This window comes from Erithacus rubecula, assembly GCF_903797595.1.
Source record: "Erithacus rubecula genome assembly, chromosome: 5".
Lineage (NCBI taxonomy): Eukaryota > Metazoa > Chordata > Aves > Passeriformes > Muscicapidae > Erithacus > Erithacus rubecula.
The window spans coordinates 67,461,150-67,473,483 of NC_136687.1; the positions used below are offsets into that span (position 1 = coordinate 67,461,150).

General features: G+C 44.3%; 1 protein-coding gene across 6 annotated transcripts in view; it reads left to right on the forward strand.

Moving 5' to 3' along the window:
* The window catches only part of SLC4A4 (solute carrier family 4 member 4), a 153,182-nt gene that overhangs the window by 15,808 nt on the left and 125,040 nt on the right, over positions 1-12,334 (forward strand). For all 6 annotated transcript variants that reach the window (XM_079306348.1, XM_079306351.1, XM_079306352.1 and 3 more), the window contains one exon: positions 2,247-2,374. In XM_079306348.1, coding sequence (XP_079162474.1) covers positions 2,247-2,374 — 128 coding nt within the window. The remainder of the gene's footprint in view (positions 1-2,246; positions 2,375-12,334) is intronic.

Here is a 12,334-nt window from a genome sequence, read left to right on the forward strand (position 1 = left end):
GCAGTAGAGAGTCACTAAAGGGTTATTTAAGAACTTGAAAGTAGCTTTGCTGGACTGTGGATTTCCTTTGATAGAACAAGCTCTATCAAAACAGTCTCTAGTGGAGCTTGGGGCTGATCACAGATTGGCTGGAGTGAATGAATTTCCCACACACCAGTAGCTCAGAATTTATTATCTGTATGCAATTGTGTTTGCCAAGAAATCAAAAATTTCCTTGTCTTTTTTTTGTTACAAAGGCAGCCTGCACCCTTTGTAATCTTCTTCTGGAGCTCCATCCTGCTGAATCATGGAGTCAAGGAACAGTTTGAGTTGGAAGGGACCTTAAAGTTCTTCTTTCAGCCCCTGCCCTGGGTAGGGACACCTTCCACTATCCCAGATTGTTCCAAGCCTTGTCCAGTCTGGCACAGCTTCCCTAGACAACCTGTGCCAGGGCCTCACCTGTCCCACAGGGAAGATATTACTTCCTGCTGTCTTTTCTAAACCTGCCTGCTGTCAGTATTTTCCTTATTTTCCATGACTTGGTGGCTTTGCTTGACATGTTCATGGAGTTTGGCCTTCTGGGATTGAAGGGGTTCTATCTAAATAGTGATGGTGTGATGGTCCCAAGTGTGGACTTTGCCAGGAGACTTACTGAACCCTTCACCATCATAGATTTTTCTTCCTTATATTTATAGGTTAACTTGTGTAACTGGGACTTAGGTAACTTCTCAGTAACTCCACTAGTTGTTTGGGTACCAGCTAGAAAGGAGCAAAAGGGGCTTCCTTTTTCCACCAAATTCTCACCAAGTTTACTGTGTCATTTGAGGTTTGTTGGGCAGATGGTGTTTTTGAATGACTTACTATTAGGTTTATTTTCCATAATGATTTGGGAAAGCTAATTATTTTTTCCTCCCAGTCCAGGAATGATTGCTCATTCTTTCCCATCACTGAGGCACTGGTTGGAAATGGCAAAGATTTCACAACTTTTCGAAGCCAACCGTGTTCTTTCCCTGCTGAGAGCCCTCCAGCACTCTTCTTATCTGCTTTAGAAGGAAAATGCAGCCTGCATTGACATGCTGTATTTCATTTCTCCCTCTGACTCCACATAACCTGGCCAGCCCAGGACCATTCCTGACATCACTAGAGGATTGTGTGACTGGGTTTAATCCCATGTCCCTGGGAGCAGCTTCTAGTTCAGTAGTGTCTGGGGAAAAAAGTGCCACAGCATCCAGCCAGAGTCTGTAGTCACAGTGATTCCAAACATGGAATATTGCTCTGTAACCACACACAGCACAGTTACTGCTCAGTAATAACAGCAGCTCATTATGGTTTGGTTTTTACTGTCTCATGGCTGCCTTTCCTGTAATCTCTTAGCACCCAGGATCTGGGTTTTGGCTCTCTCCTCTAGGAGGATTCTCTGAGGCTTTTCTGTCTAACAGGCTGGCCTGCCCACCCCAGATGGCTGAGGGCCAGTGGGTGTCAGAGTGCATTTCTAAGGCAGTTTTACTGTATAGATTTGGAAGGGAGGTCCTTACAGTACCCAGTGTGGTGGCAAAAACCTGGCTCTATGCCCAGGCCACTGCCAGCTCCTGGAAATCATTCCCATACTGATGCACTGAGAAGTGTCTGTGTGCTCAGCTTCAGGATTTCCCAGACTTGCCCACAAGTTAAACAGTTCTGGGTGGTGCATGTGTGTTGTGGGGCAGTTTGACTGTTCCCATTGGCTACTGCAGCATTGTCTTTGACTTCTTCCTTTCTCCTGTGAGTGTGGTTTAGAAAATGGACTGGCTAATCTGATGCTTTAATGGTGGCCAAAATAGCCTTAACCTCAGTGGTCAAACCACTTGATTTTATCCTTCTCCTAGGGAGCCCTTCCTCCCTTTTCCAGCTGTTAGTGAACAGAGGTGTTTGCTGGGTAAGCAAGGCTGGGCAGAAACAGAAAGCTGAAAGCTTGTGACACAATAATGAACTAAGTGCCTTCTTCAAGTCCCACAGTTGCTTGCCTTGGCTACAGAGAGAAAAAAAACCCTTGTTGCTCTGTGGTAACAAGCTGGTCTGGTGTCCTGATGGGAACACACCTGCAACAGAGCCTCAGGGCCTGCACAGCTAATTGAGATGTTGGAAGCTGAAGCCTGGTCCAGCCTGGCTCAGCCCCACTGCTGACTGCTTCACCTGGCAACTAACAGTCCTCTTCTTGTTGCAGTTTGGCCCTGGCCTTTTCAGAGGCATCTGGGCACAGGACAAATAATCTGTTTTGTTTTTTCTAGGCACCCCTGCGGCTTCTGGGATGGCTGGCAGTATCTGAGACTCTCCCAGTCCTGCAATCGTGCATTGCTGTGAAGCTGAAAAGGGACTTGCTCCAGAAGCACAAGGAAGGAGCAGAAATGCATCACAGGTAATGGGGGGAGTCCATGGCTACAGCTCTAGTGGTTTCTTTCTGCCTGATGCACACCAGTGCATGCTTCAGCAGCACATGTGACTTAATATTTTACTTGGGCGCTTGTAGCTTATGGTTATATGATGGGAAGAGAGGAAAAATATAAACTGGTTCTCTGGTGTCAAAGTCAACAGACATTCTCCAGTGTCTTTGGAATTGGGCTGTGGGCTGGGCAAGTGTGCCCTGGGCTGGCGGGAAAACATCTTGTGGGAAGAACCTCTGTGATCCTGCAAGCCTAAAGGAAAGTGAGATTAGACTTGGGGGTTGTTCCATGCCTGAGTAATGCCTCAGAAGAAAAGGAAAACTGGTCCCTGCGGGGAGTGAGACGTGGCATTAACAACGGGAAACTGTCTCTGTGCTGCTGTTACAAAGGGTTTAACTTGGAGACCTGTCAGCAATTAATTACAGTTGACTTTTAAAACAGCCTTTTTTATAGTGAAGAACATTTTATTATTAAATCTGTGCTTAGCTTCACAGGCTCAGGGTTTCTGAGTGTTTGAATTGGTCATGGAGGCAATTTAGCACCTAAATCCCTTTAGAGATGAGATCATGCCAGTTCTTCCCATAACAAGAGTGTACAGTATTTATTTCTGCTTTTTATACTACTGCCATGTTTTAAAATTGTCATTTGGCTCACCTACCTAAAGCCAACCTCTTTTATTGCCACAGTCTTCTGACTGTGCCTTCTAATTATAAGGCACCCGGGAGGAATTCAGTCTAACACTGTCTTCTTCAACATGTTGTTACATCACCCACAGAAAGATCAGAGAGATAACCCTTTGTCCCAGGTAAATTAGAACAAGTGGAACAGCAGCAGCAAGCTGCCATTACTTCTTCCCAGGAACAATGTGAGGGTACACTAGGGAGAGGACTGGCTGACCTCAGAGCAGACTTGTCTTCTGGAGAGGAGGTATCCCTCTGCTCCAGGCTTTGGAACAAAAAAGGTCCCAGAAACAGACTGGCTGTACATAAGACTGGTGGTGTCCTGAGGCCATGTATTGAGGCAGAAACAATGATAGCTCCAAAAGTCACACTGCTGTTTAACATGTCCTTTCCCACTCTGGTTTCTGCTGCTAAGGAAGCATGCTGGCTCTAAGACATCAGCATTTTTGCTTAGAATAATCTGTATTACATAATGGTTTGAAGGGCTCAGGAGAATATGCAAGGGATGGGTATCTGTGGGAAGCAATCTCAACGCTCTCTGAAAACAAGAGACTCCTAACAATTCACACATTACCATCTTCTTTGGGTGTCCACGTTGGGGTTTATCCCCTTTGGTACAAAGTCCCAGCTTCTACTGGGAAATAACCTGCATGATGGAAACTGAGGGAGCTGAAGCACCTTGGTATTTCTGAGGGTATTGGGAGGGACACACGCAAATTGGGTTCACGGCTCTGGTAAGTGTTGGCTGGAAAAGGGACCACTGGATGGAGCTCTTGTCCTGTGGCTGGCCACCACTGGTTACCTGAGTGGCATGACCTGCACCTGTGAGGAATTCTGCTGGAAAACCAGTCTTTGAACAAGGTAAGGGGCTGGGATTCCAGTCTGACAGCATGGTGGTGGTATGTGATAATGTTGTATTGCTTTAAGAGAAACCCACATGTCCTGGTCAAGAAGGGAAAGTTCAAGCAGTGTGATTAGCTGTGAGCATTTGGGAGACCACATTCTTCAAGGTGGGCAAACAGGTGTGGCCACCACCATTCTGGGAAAAATCCAAGTCTGAAAGGTGCCAGGTAAAGATTTGGTCTAAACTGGTGGCTCTGAGCTTTCAGACTCAAATGGTTTTGGTTCCCAATAAGCTGCTTACCTGAAAATCAACAATTTTCCATATGTAAGGGATAATACATCCAGAAAGAAAGCTACATGTATGTGCAGCTCATGTAGTTACTGACATCAAAATGGAAGCATTTCAGAGAAACATGATCCTGTTCTCCTGGGTGATGTGTGGTCCAACTTCATTCCTGTTGTTGGCTAGAAGGTGCAGAATTGCAGAATCTGAGTCTCAGAATTGCTGAGGCTGACACTGTTGTGAGGGGGGATTGCAGTAACCAAGGGGTCAGAGAAAGTCATGTGGTTGTATTTGACTTTAGGTGATGGTTTGAAGTTGTGTCCTGAAGGCAAGTGCTTTTAGCAGAAAGATTTCTAAATGGTGTTTGCCCTAGTTTTGTGACGAAGATATTGGTCAAGAGGGGATTTTAATATGATTAGTGCTTACAGGCAAACAGTCAGAAATAGCTTAAAGGGTCCACCCTTTCTTCTCTCTATAAGTTAAAAATTAGAGAACACTTCTTGAAAACCAACTGAAGATTTTTGTAAAAAAAAGGACTAATTGTTTGACCTGACTGTTGGGCTTCCTTGAACAGAAACAGGCCATTTAATGTCATTATATCTGCCTTTTACCATGCATTAAGAACAGGGCCATTGCTAGTTGCCTGCCTGGTTCAGAGTCAAAATGACAAGTGAAATAGTGCTTATGACATACTGTGTATTTTAAAGACATGGAGGTTTTTCAGAGGAATTAATTAGAATTGGAATGCTTCCAGAATCCAGTTTTAATAAATTGTGCATGACTTCAAAAAGGAGCAATTCCTTTCTTTTCCCTTTGTTGCTCTTCTCATAAAAAGAGTTTGGATCTGTGCATATGTGCATGTTGCATCACCTCTTTGGACACAGGTTTAGGATACTGAATGGTAGGATCTCTGGATTGTAAAATCTCCTGTCAGAATACCTTGCTTTAAGGACTGGGACTTGCTTCCTTTTTCTTATTTTTGTACATCAGTTTGGGATAATATATGCAAATGACTTGTTTCCAAAGAAAATGAGGTGTTTACTGCAGGAATTTGATTCTGGCTCAGGGTTACCTGAGTTGTACCATTTCAGGTGCAGTTATGCATCCAGCACTTGGTTTCCTCTGCCATTAATGTCACATGTGGCAACTTTGCCCCCTGCCATTCAGGGGAGAGCTATCCCTGCCCTTCCAACTCACAGTCCTGGCATTCCTTGTTAAAAATTCCTGATTATTCAAAGCCTTCCTTATTCACGTCTGTGTGAGGATTATTAGGACAATTATTGGGTGCTGGTGGTAGCCAGAGAGCTGATAACATAGCTGAAAGTAAACAGTGACATGGTGCAAAGTGTCAGTCTAGTGAGGCTTTTACAGTGTGCTCCCAGCTGTTCTACCTGCTTGGTGCTGTGTGGACAGAGCAAGGCTGGGTTCCCTGATGTGTGCTGCTCATGGGCTGTGCACTTGCCTCCCCATCCCAGCAGGAGCTGCCTCCCAAACAGCTTCCCAGGGCTTGGGGTGCTGGGTGAGGGGGAAGGAATTGAAAGAGGATGTGGGTCACATTTTTTTTAAGTTCTTTGTGGCATATGCGTTATGGCATGATGCCTCTGGCAAAGTAAACACCCCTTCAGGTTTAGTCATGCCCTGTGCTTATTATAGTGCTGCTGAGGGATTCCAGCAGCTTGCCTGGTGCCGGTGCCTAACACTGAGTAGGCATCCCAGCCACAGAGCCATCTGCCTGGTGGGTTGGGAAGAGCCTCTGGCAGCTGGTGGGGATGCTGGGTGGGAAGAGCTGGTGCACAGACAAGTGACATGCTAATCCCAGGTCGGAAAAGGGGACGATGCCAGCCCTGCGGGATGGGGATTTTTGCCTGGCAGGTGTCTGCAGACCTGCTGGCTCCCCAGAGCAGGCATTCCTCTCCTTCTACCAGTGCTGGCCTCATGCTCCCAGATTAGTTAACACTTGGGGAAAGCATGAATAGAAATGCCATAGCTGAGAGTCTAACTGGGCCCTGCCTAGGTGTGTGTGAGGGTCATCGGGAAGGTTAACGTGGGGATTTCTGCTGTGTAAGCTGTAGGGAAATTCTCCTGCCCAAATTCCTGCTTGCTTGCTGAGCTATGACTGCAAAAGTAAAGAGAGCACAGGAGAAAGCTCTCCAGGGAATGAGCAGCAGGATAGGCTTAGGAAGGACAGAGTGCTGTACCAAAGTCTGATTTTCAGCAGCTGATATCTTCTAATATGAAGTTGCAGCCCAAAAATGTAGAGACAGAATACAAAAATAAAGCAGTGAAAGTGACTTTCCATGCTAATGGCTAATTTTGCTTTCTGTTTTTAACTCAGAGTTAGCTTTGAATCTACTTACATGATGAAGATATCAGCACTGCCTAGTTTTGAGAATCAGGCTGGCATTTAAATGCAAGCTGAAGTCTATTTCTGTAAGTGTGATGCACAGCACTCTCCCCAAACCGTTAGAATTTCCTGCTAATTGTGGTGTTTCATTTCTGGCCAACTGTATTCCAGAATGGCCTCTCTCTAATGTGCTATTTACTGACTCTATTTTAGTAGATAAACTCCCCAGCTTAGCAATAGGAAAATTCTTTTTCTTGCACAGTGTTCTAAAGCCCCTTTAAACTAGAAAGAAATCTATAGGCTAATGTGGTAATTTTGATTTATTAACTAGAGGTAGGTATAAACTCTTCCTGTTGGAGTGTTGACAGTTTGGCATTGAATGGAGATGCTGGCACATAATGTATAGGAGGCCTGAGGTCTGTAATAAATACAAAAGCCATAAATATTTAAGGCCTATTACATCCCATCCTACCTTTAACACATCATTCAGTACAATTTAATGGAAAATAACTTGAAGTAGATCTAGGAAAACAGCATAAAACAAATCTGTGACACTCTGTTACTTGTGGAACATGTAAATAAGGTTTTAAGGCAATGCAGACTAGCTTGGTGCTCCCTCCCAGGTTGGATTTGTCAGGACGTGCTTTGCACAGAAACACCTGACCTGACCCAGGTCTGGGTCTTGAGCTGGGGCTCGAGGCAGTGGTGGTGCTGAATGGCAGAGGGGTGCAGCCCCAAAGATTGGGGGTGACTGGGAGGCCACACACTTTCCCCAGGCAGCCCATCCTGTCTCTGGTTTCATGTTTGAGTGTCCAGAGTCATGGTGGGAATAGCCACCCTGACTCATTTAAATCACATCAAGCTCCCCACAGGCAGGGACACCTTCCACTAGCCCAGGGACACCTTCCACTAGCCCAGGTTGTCCAAGCCCCATCCAAACTGGCTTTGGACACTTCCAGGGTGGGGCAGCCACAGCTTCTCTGGGCAGTCAGGCCTCACTGCCCTCACAGGGAACAGTTTCTTCATGGTATCTAATCGTTCCCTTGTGTCTGTTTAAAGCCTTTTCCCCTTGTCTTGTCATTCCTGTCCTGCCCTTGTAAAATTGTTTTCTTGTTTAGAGACAGAGTCTCTCAGGAATTGTTTTGAGAGTTTAGAGTGAAGCCTTCTAATGGAAGAGACAAGGCAGCCAACAGATCCTAAGTATTGGAACTGAGTTTCTGCCCTTTCCAGCAGAGAATGAAGTTCCCCTTGTTTCCTTGCATTTGCTGTTTTGAAGGTTTGAATGTGGTCAGAGTAACTGTTAAGTGGAAAGCAAGGGTTTCCTAACATGAAAAACAAGTCTTTCCAGGGCTTAGAATTCCACATTTGTAGCCTGTGGTGGTGGTGATGTAGCTAGAAATACCAAGAGCCCCATTTTCAGATTCCTCAGCTTTTGTCTCCTTCCAGTGAGTCATTATCTATTTCTGTGTGACAAATTGTAAGATGAAATACCTTAAAAGCGCCGATCCCTACAACAATAAACAATTAGAAGGAAAAATGGAATCCTTCCTCCAGCAGAAAATCAGAGCCAAAGTGCACTTCCAAGGAAGAACGTTTTGTGATGTCCTTGATAACAGTAATAACAATAAAGGTCACAAGAGCTCTGCCATCCTGAGACGTGATGTTGCTTGCTCAGACAAGTGGCCCCTGCTGGGTCTCAGATCAGGTACGTCTGATAATGGGGATGGAACAGCCGTGTTTATTTTTGGAATGTGTCAGACAACCTGTTTCTGGTCCTTGCTCCTCTGTAATAGTCAGGTATTTATTTACATGGTCGGAAGCTCCAGGGCTTCTCCCGTAAAAAGGAGTTGGTGTATCTGAACAGTTCGTACCTTTCCTTCCCCTTTGTGTGCTGATGGCATGAGATCTTAGAACAGAAGATGGATGGGGATATCTGTTATCTAAGATTATGCTGCTGCCAGAAAGGATGGTTTCACCCTTTGTTTCTTTGCAAGGAGTAAAATTGTAAATACTGCTGGTGTAAAATCTAATTTTGGCAGGATATTCCATATTATAAAATATCACCATGATGCACTGGACATAGGAATATATCAAACTATATGTAAGATGATCAGAAGTGCACTATCTACTTTGTGTATCAATCCACAGTGAAGAAAACCAATCAGTAAACTCATGGGTGGCTGTACCCTGTGAAGCAAGTGTGCTTTGAAAAACTAAATGGGTGAACATGTCTATGTTTGCTTGTTCTTTATATTTGGGCCCTTCTGTTTTAAAATTGTAGCAGCTGATTTGAAAATTGTTTGAAAGCACTGCATTTTCATTTGAAACACAGCCCATATAGATATAGAAGTCAATGACCTATTGAAAAAGTCAAATTTAGTAGCAGCAGGAAATTTGAATATACTGGTGAAGTCTTATATTGCAAAACCTTCACATCTCTTGTTAGACATGAGGAAAAGACTGATCATGTGTAAGTTGGAAAAGAGAGACATCATAGAGCCCAGACTTAAGCAAGCCCTTGCAGAGTGAGGGAGAAAGGCACTGGATTACCAAGTCAAAGTTCAGGATCTCTACTTGAGCTCTCAGGAAGGATTTGGGAACCCTTCTGCAAGCAGGGACTCATGCAGGGATGATGGAGGACATGGTGCAGTGGCCAGGGGAGAGGGAATATGCTGTTCAGCATTTGGTGGGCCTTTACCAGGAAAGGTTAGAAAACTGCAAAGCCTGGACACTTTAGTGTCTGGTTTTATGCAGGCACTTCTCTGCATAAAACCAGACAGGCTGTTGCATTGACACTTCAGGAATGCTTGGTCACAAAATAAATGTGGATGCTAAACATCACTTAAGCCTTTTACCTGCCTGACTGATATGGTAAGAAATGCCTGAATTGCTCTGCTTGCTTCCTGTTCTGGGGGACAGGAAGGAGCTCAGGCAGCAACTGCCAAAACTGCAACACTGTGGAACTTAGCTGGAGGAATTTGGTTTTGTGTTTTTCCTTACTGCCTCGGGAGTCATGATTTTCTTTATGACTCTGAGAAGCACTTTTGAATCCAAGCCCCAAGGTTTTGTGTCTCTCATTTACTAAAGGTATTCAGTTCAAGGAATGTGGCACATGGAATTTTCCTTGGTGTAGCTGCCATGCAGAGTTTTCTGTTCCCACTGCTCTGATTCACAAGCATCATAGATGGTGTTGCGTGGTGTTGCAGTGCATGGGACACATTCTCACTGCTTCCTGGTATTCACTAAAACCAGTGGACTTGAAATAAATGATGTTCAGCTGCTCTAATTGTAGCATAAAATGAAGATAACTTATTGGCCAACATTATTGTTCCAAAGACCATAATATTATCCAAGAAACCAGCAGGACTCATAGGCATGTTCTGCTGGAGAGTTTTCACACAGTATCCTCCATAAACTGTTGTCTGTTGCTATGAAACAATCTGAGAAGATCAAATGGTGGCTAAACATTGCATAACTCATTGAAGAGATCAAGTAAGGTGCAGAGATAAGGGACGGAAGTAATTGTGGCACTGGTAGAGAGTTGGGGAGGGATAGAGAGCTGGGGCTGGAAAACAGCAGTGAAGCCTGTAGGCAGGAAGGAGCAGACATCCTGGTTAAAACACTGGTGACAGTTCTTGTAGGAAGCTCCATGCCTGGTACTTTAGTCTGGTCTTGTGGTATCTTAGAAGGATTTCTTCTCCTTTCCATGCAAAGGAATCAGAAAATATTTATGTCAAAATATTAATGGGAAGTATTTAAGAATTTGAATATTTTTTCTTACTTTGTTCCATCTTGTTGCTTAGTTAGGAACTTCATCTTAAAAGAATGACTGCTCTCTTCGTAATGATGCTTTTTATAACATGAATGTTCCACGTGTCAGAGCATCCAGACTGACAACATAGAGCTGTCTTTGCTTACCAAATCACCCCAGACTCGTGCTCCTTTCATGTGTTTGTGCAGATTTATTAAGTCCATTCTTGTCATCCCTTAGCAGAAGAGATCAAACAGAAGATAAACCACTCATGCCTGCAGCAGCATTCCTGTGTTGGCCCACTGCCTATTCTTCCAAAGGCACATTACTCCATCCCACCCAGGAAAAGTGCTCTGCTAAAAAGTTCAACTTTGCTCTGTGCTCTCAGGGTCATCAAAGAGAGAATCTGGCAGGTTGGCAGAAGTGGGGGGATTTTCCAGCAAGCTGTTAAATGGCCATGGAAAATGTCCCACCACTCAAAGGGAGGGAGGGTGGAGTAGTGTCAACTCTTTGGTTGATGAGTAAGGAAAAGCTTCAGCAGGTTTTTCAACCTCTTGTTTGTCTGAGTTAGAGAAGAATTTCAAGTGATTTCAAGAGAAATGTGTTCCCTTGCTGATTTCACTGGGTACTTGGAGATAATGTTTATTAAATCGAGTTGAAAACTTCCCTGCTTTTCAATACAGGAAGGAGGAGAAAGATCCTGTTAAAAAGAACTGCAGAGACCATTTCAGAGCTCTTGTTTCTGGTGACCTTTTAATAGTGCACAGCAGGGCAGAAAGCATTAGTGGTCAAGTTCCTTGGCTTCAGACAAATGAACCCTATTTTCTGAGGCTGGGCTACTTCAGCCTGTGACATTCATGGCACGTAACATTTTACAGGCTTCCGTGGCAGTTCTACAAATGTGACAACGGGATGTCAGCTCTGAGAGGAAGGAGCCTTTTTAATGTCTTTGCATCCCAGATAAATCCCCTTGTGTTTCGAGTTTTGGCATCTTCAGCTGATTACTCATGCAAAAGTGTGAGGGGAAATACTACAGAGCTAATTATAATCACTTTTAATTAGATCCTGCAGCAACCCCTGGGAGAAATTTTAAGTGAGGGATGCACACACTCTGTGAGATTAGTGCTACTTTGCAAGCAAAACCATAGAATCCTGGAATGGTTTGGGTTGGAGGGGACCTTAAAACTCATCTGGTTCCAAGCCCCTGCCATGGGCAGGGACGCGTGTCTCTGCAGCCTGTAGGCATGGGCCCCAAACCATAAAGTACAAAGAAGTGTTGGAATACATGGACCTGTAAGTATTCTGTTGATATTTGAGAACTTGCTGAGACAGCTAACAAAGCAGGAATTTCTTATGAAATTCCTGGTGAGACAAGAGTGGGAATCATTTCAAATATCCACTCTATCCTGAATGAAATTGTTCTTAGGAAACTATTTATTAATTACCTGCTTAATCAATGTGTCCATTCCATGCCTCCTGTAGCATTAGCAACAGGAGTGAGTGGTGTTATTCCTGTGAGGCAAGTCTGGGACAGGGTGTATGGACATGGGGTTAGCTCTAAGTCTCCCATGTCTCTCCTTCCTGTAATTTCCTCTATCACAAAGGAAGTACTAAAAGAAATAATTTTGTAACTGAAGAGCCAGATGATTTGTTGTTGTTAACAGCAAAATTCTGAAAATTAAAATGAGCCCTCATTTTGAAAGCCTTGAACTTGTAAATGGATCAATTGAGCCAAGTTTCCCAGGAAATAGGCTTGGACCTCTAAGGCTGTGCTCAGCCTCCCTCTGGAAGGGCTGAAGCACAGGGCTGGAGTTCTTTCCCTCACTTCAAGGGCTTTGTGCTTGTCAGTTCTCAGGCTCTCCTGGCTTCTCTTTGTGGAGATGGAAGCATGGAGAAGTTAAGAAATTCGGGCAGGATTCTGGGTGAGTCAGTGGTGTTATCCTAAATTCAAGTCAGTGTCTTTAACCCTGGTCCCACTAGCAAATCAATTGAGAGGCAAGTTAATAACAGAAATAAATTAATTCCTTTCTTCTT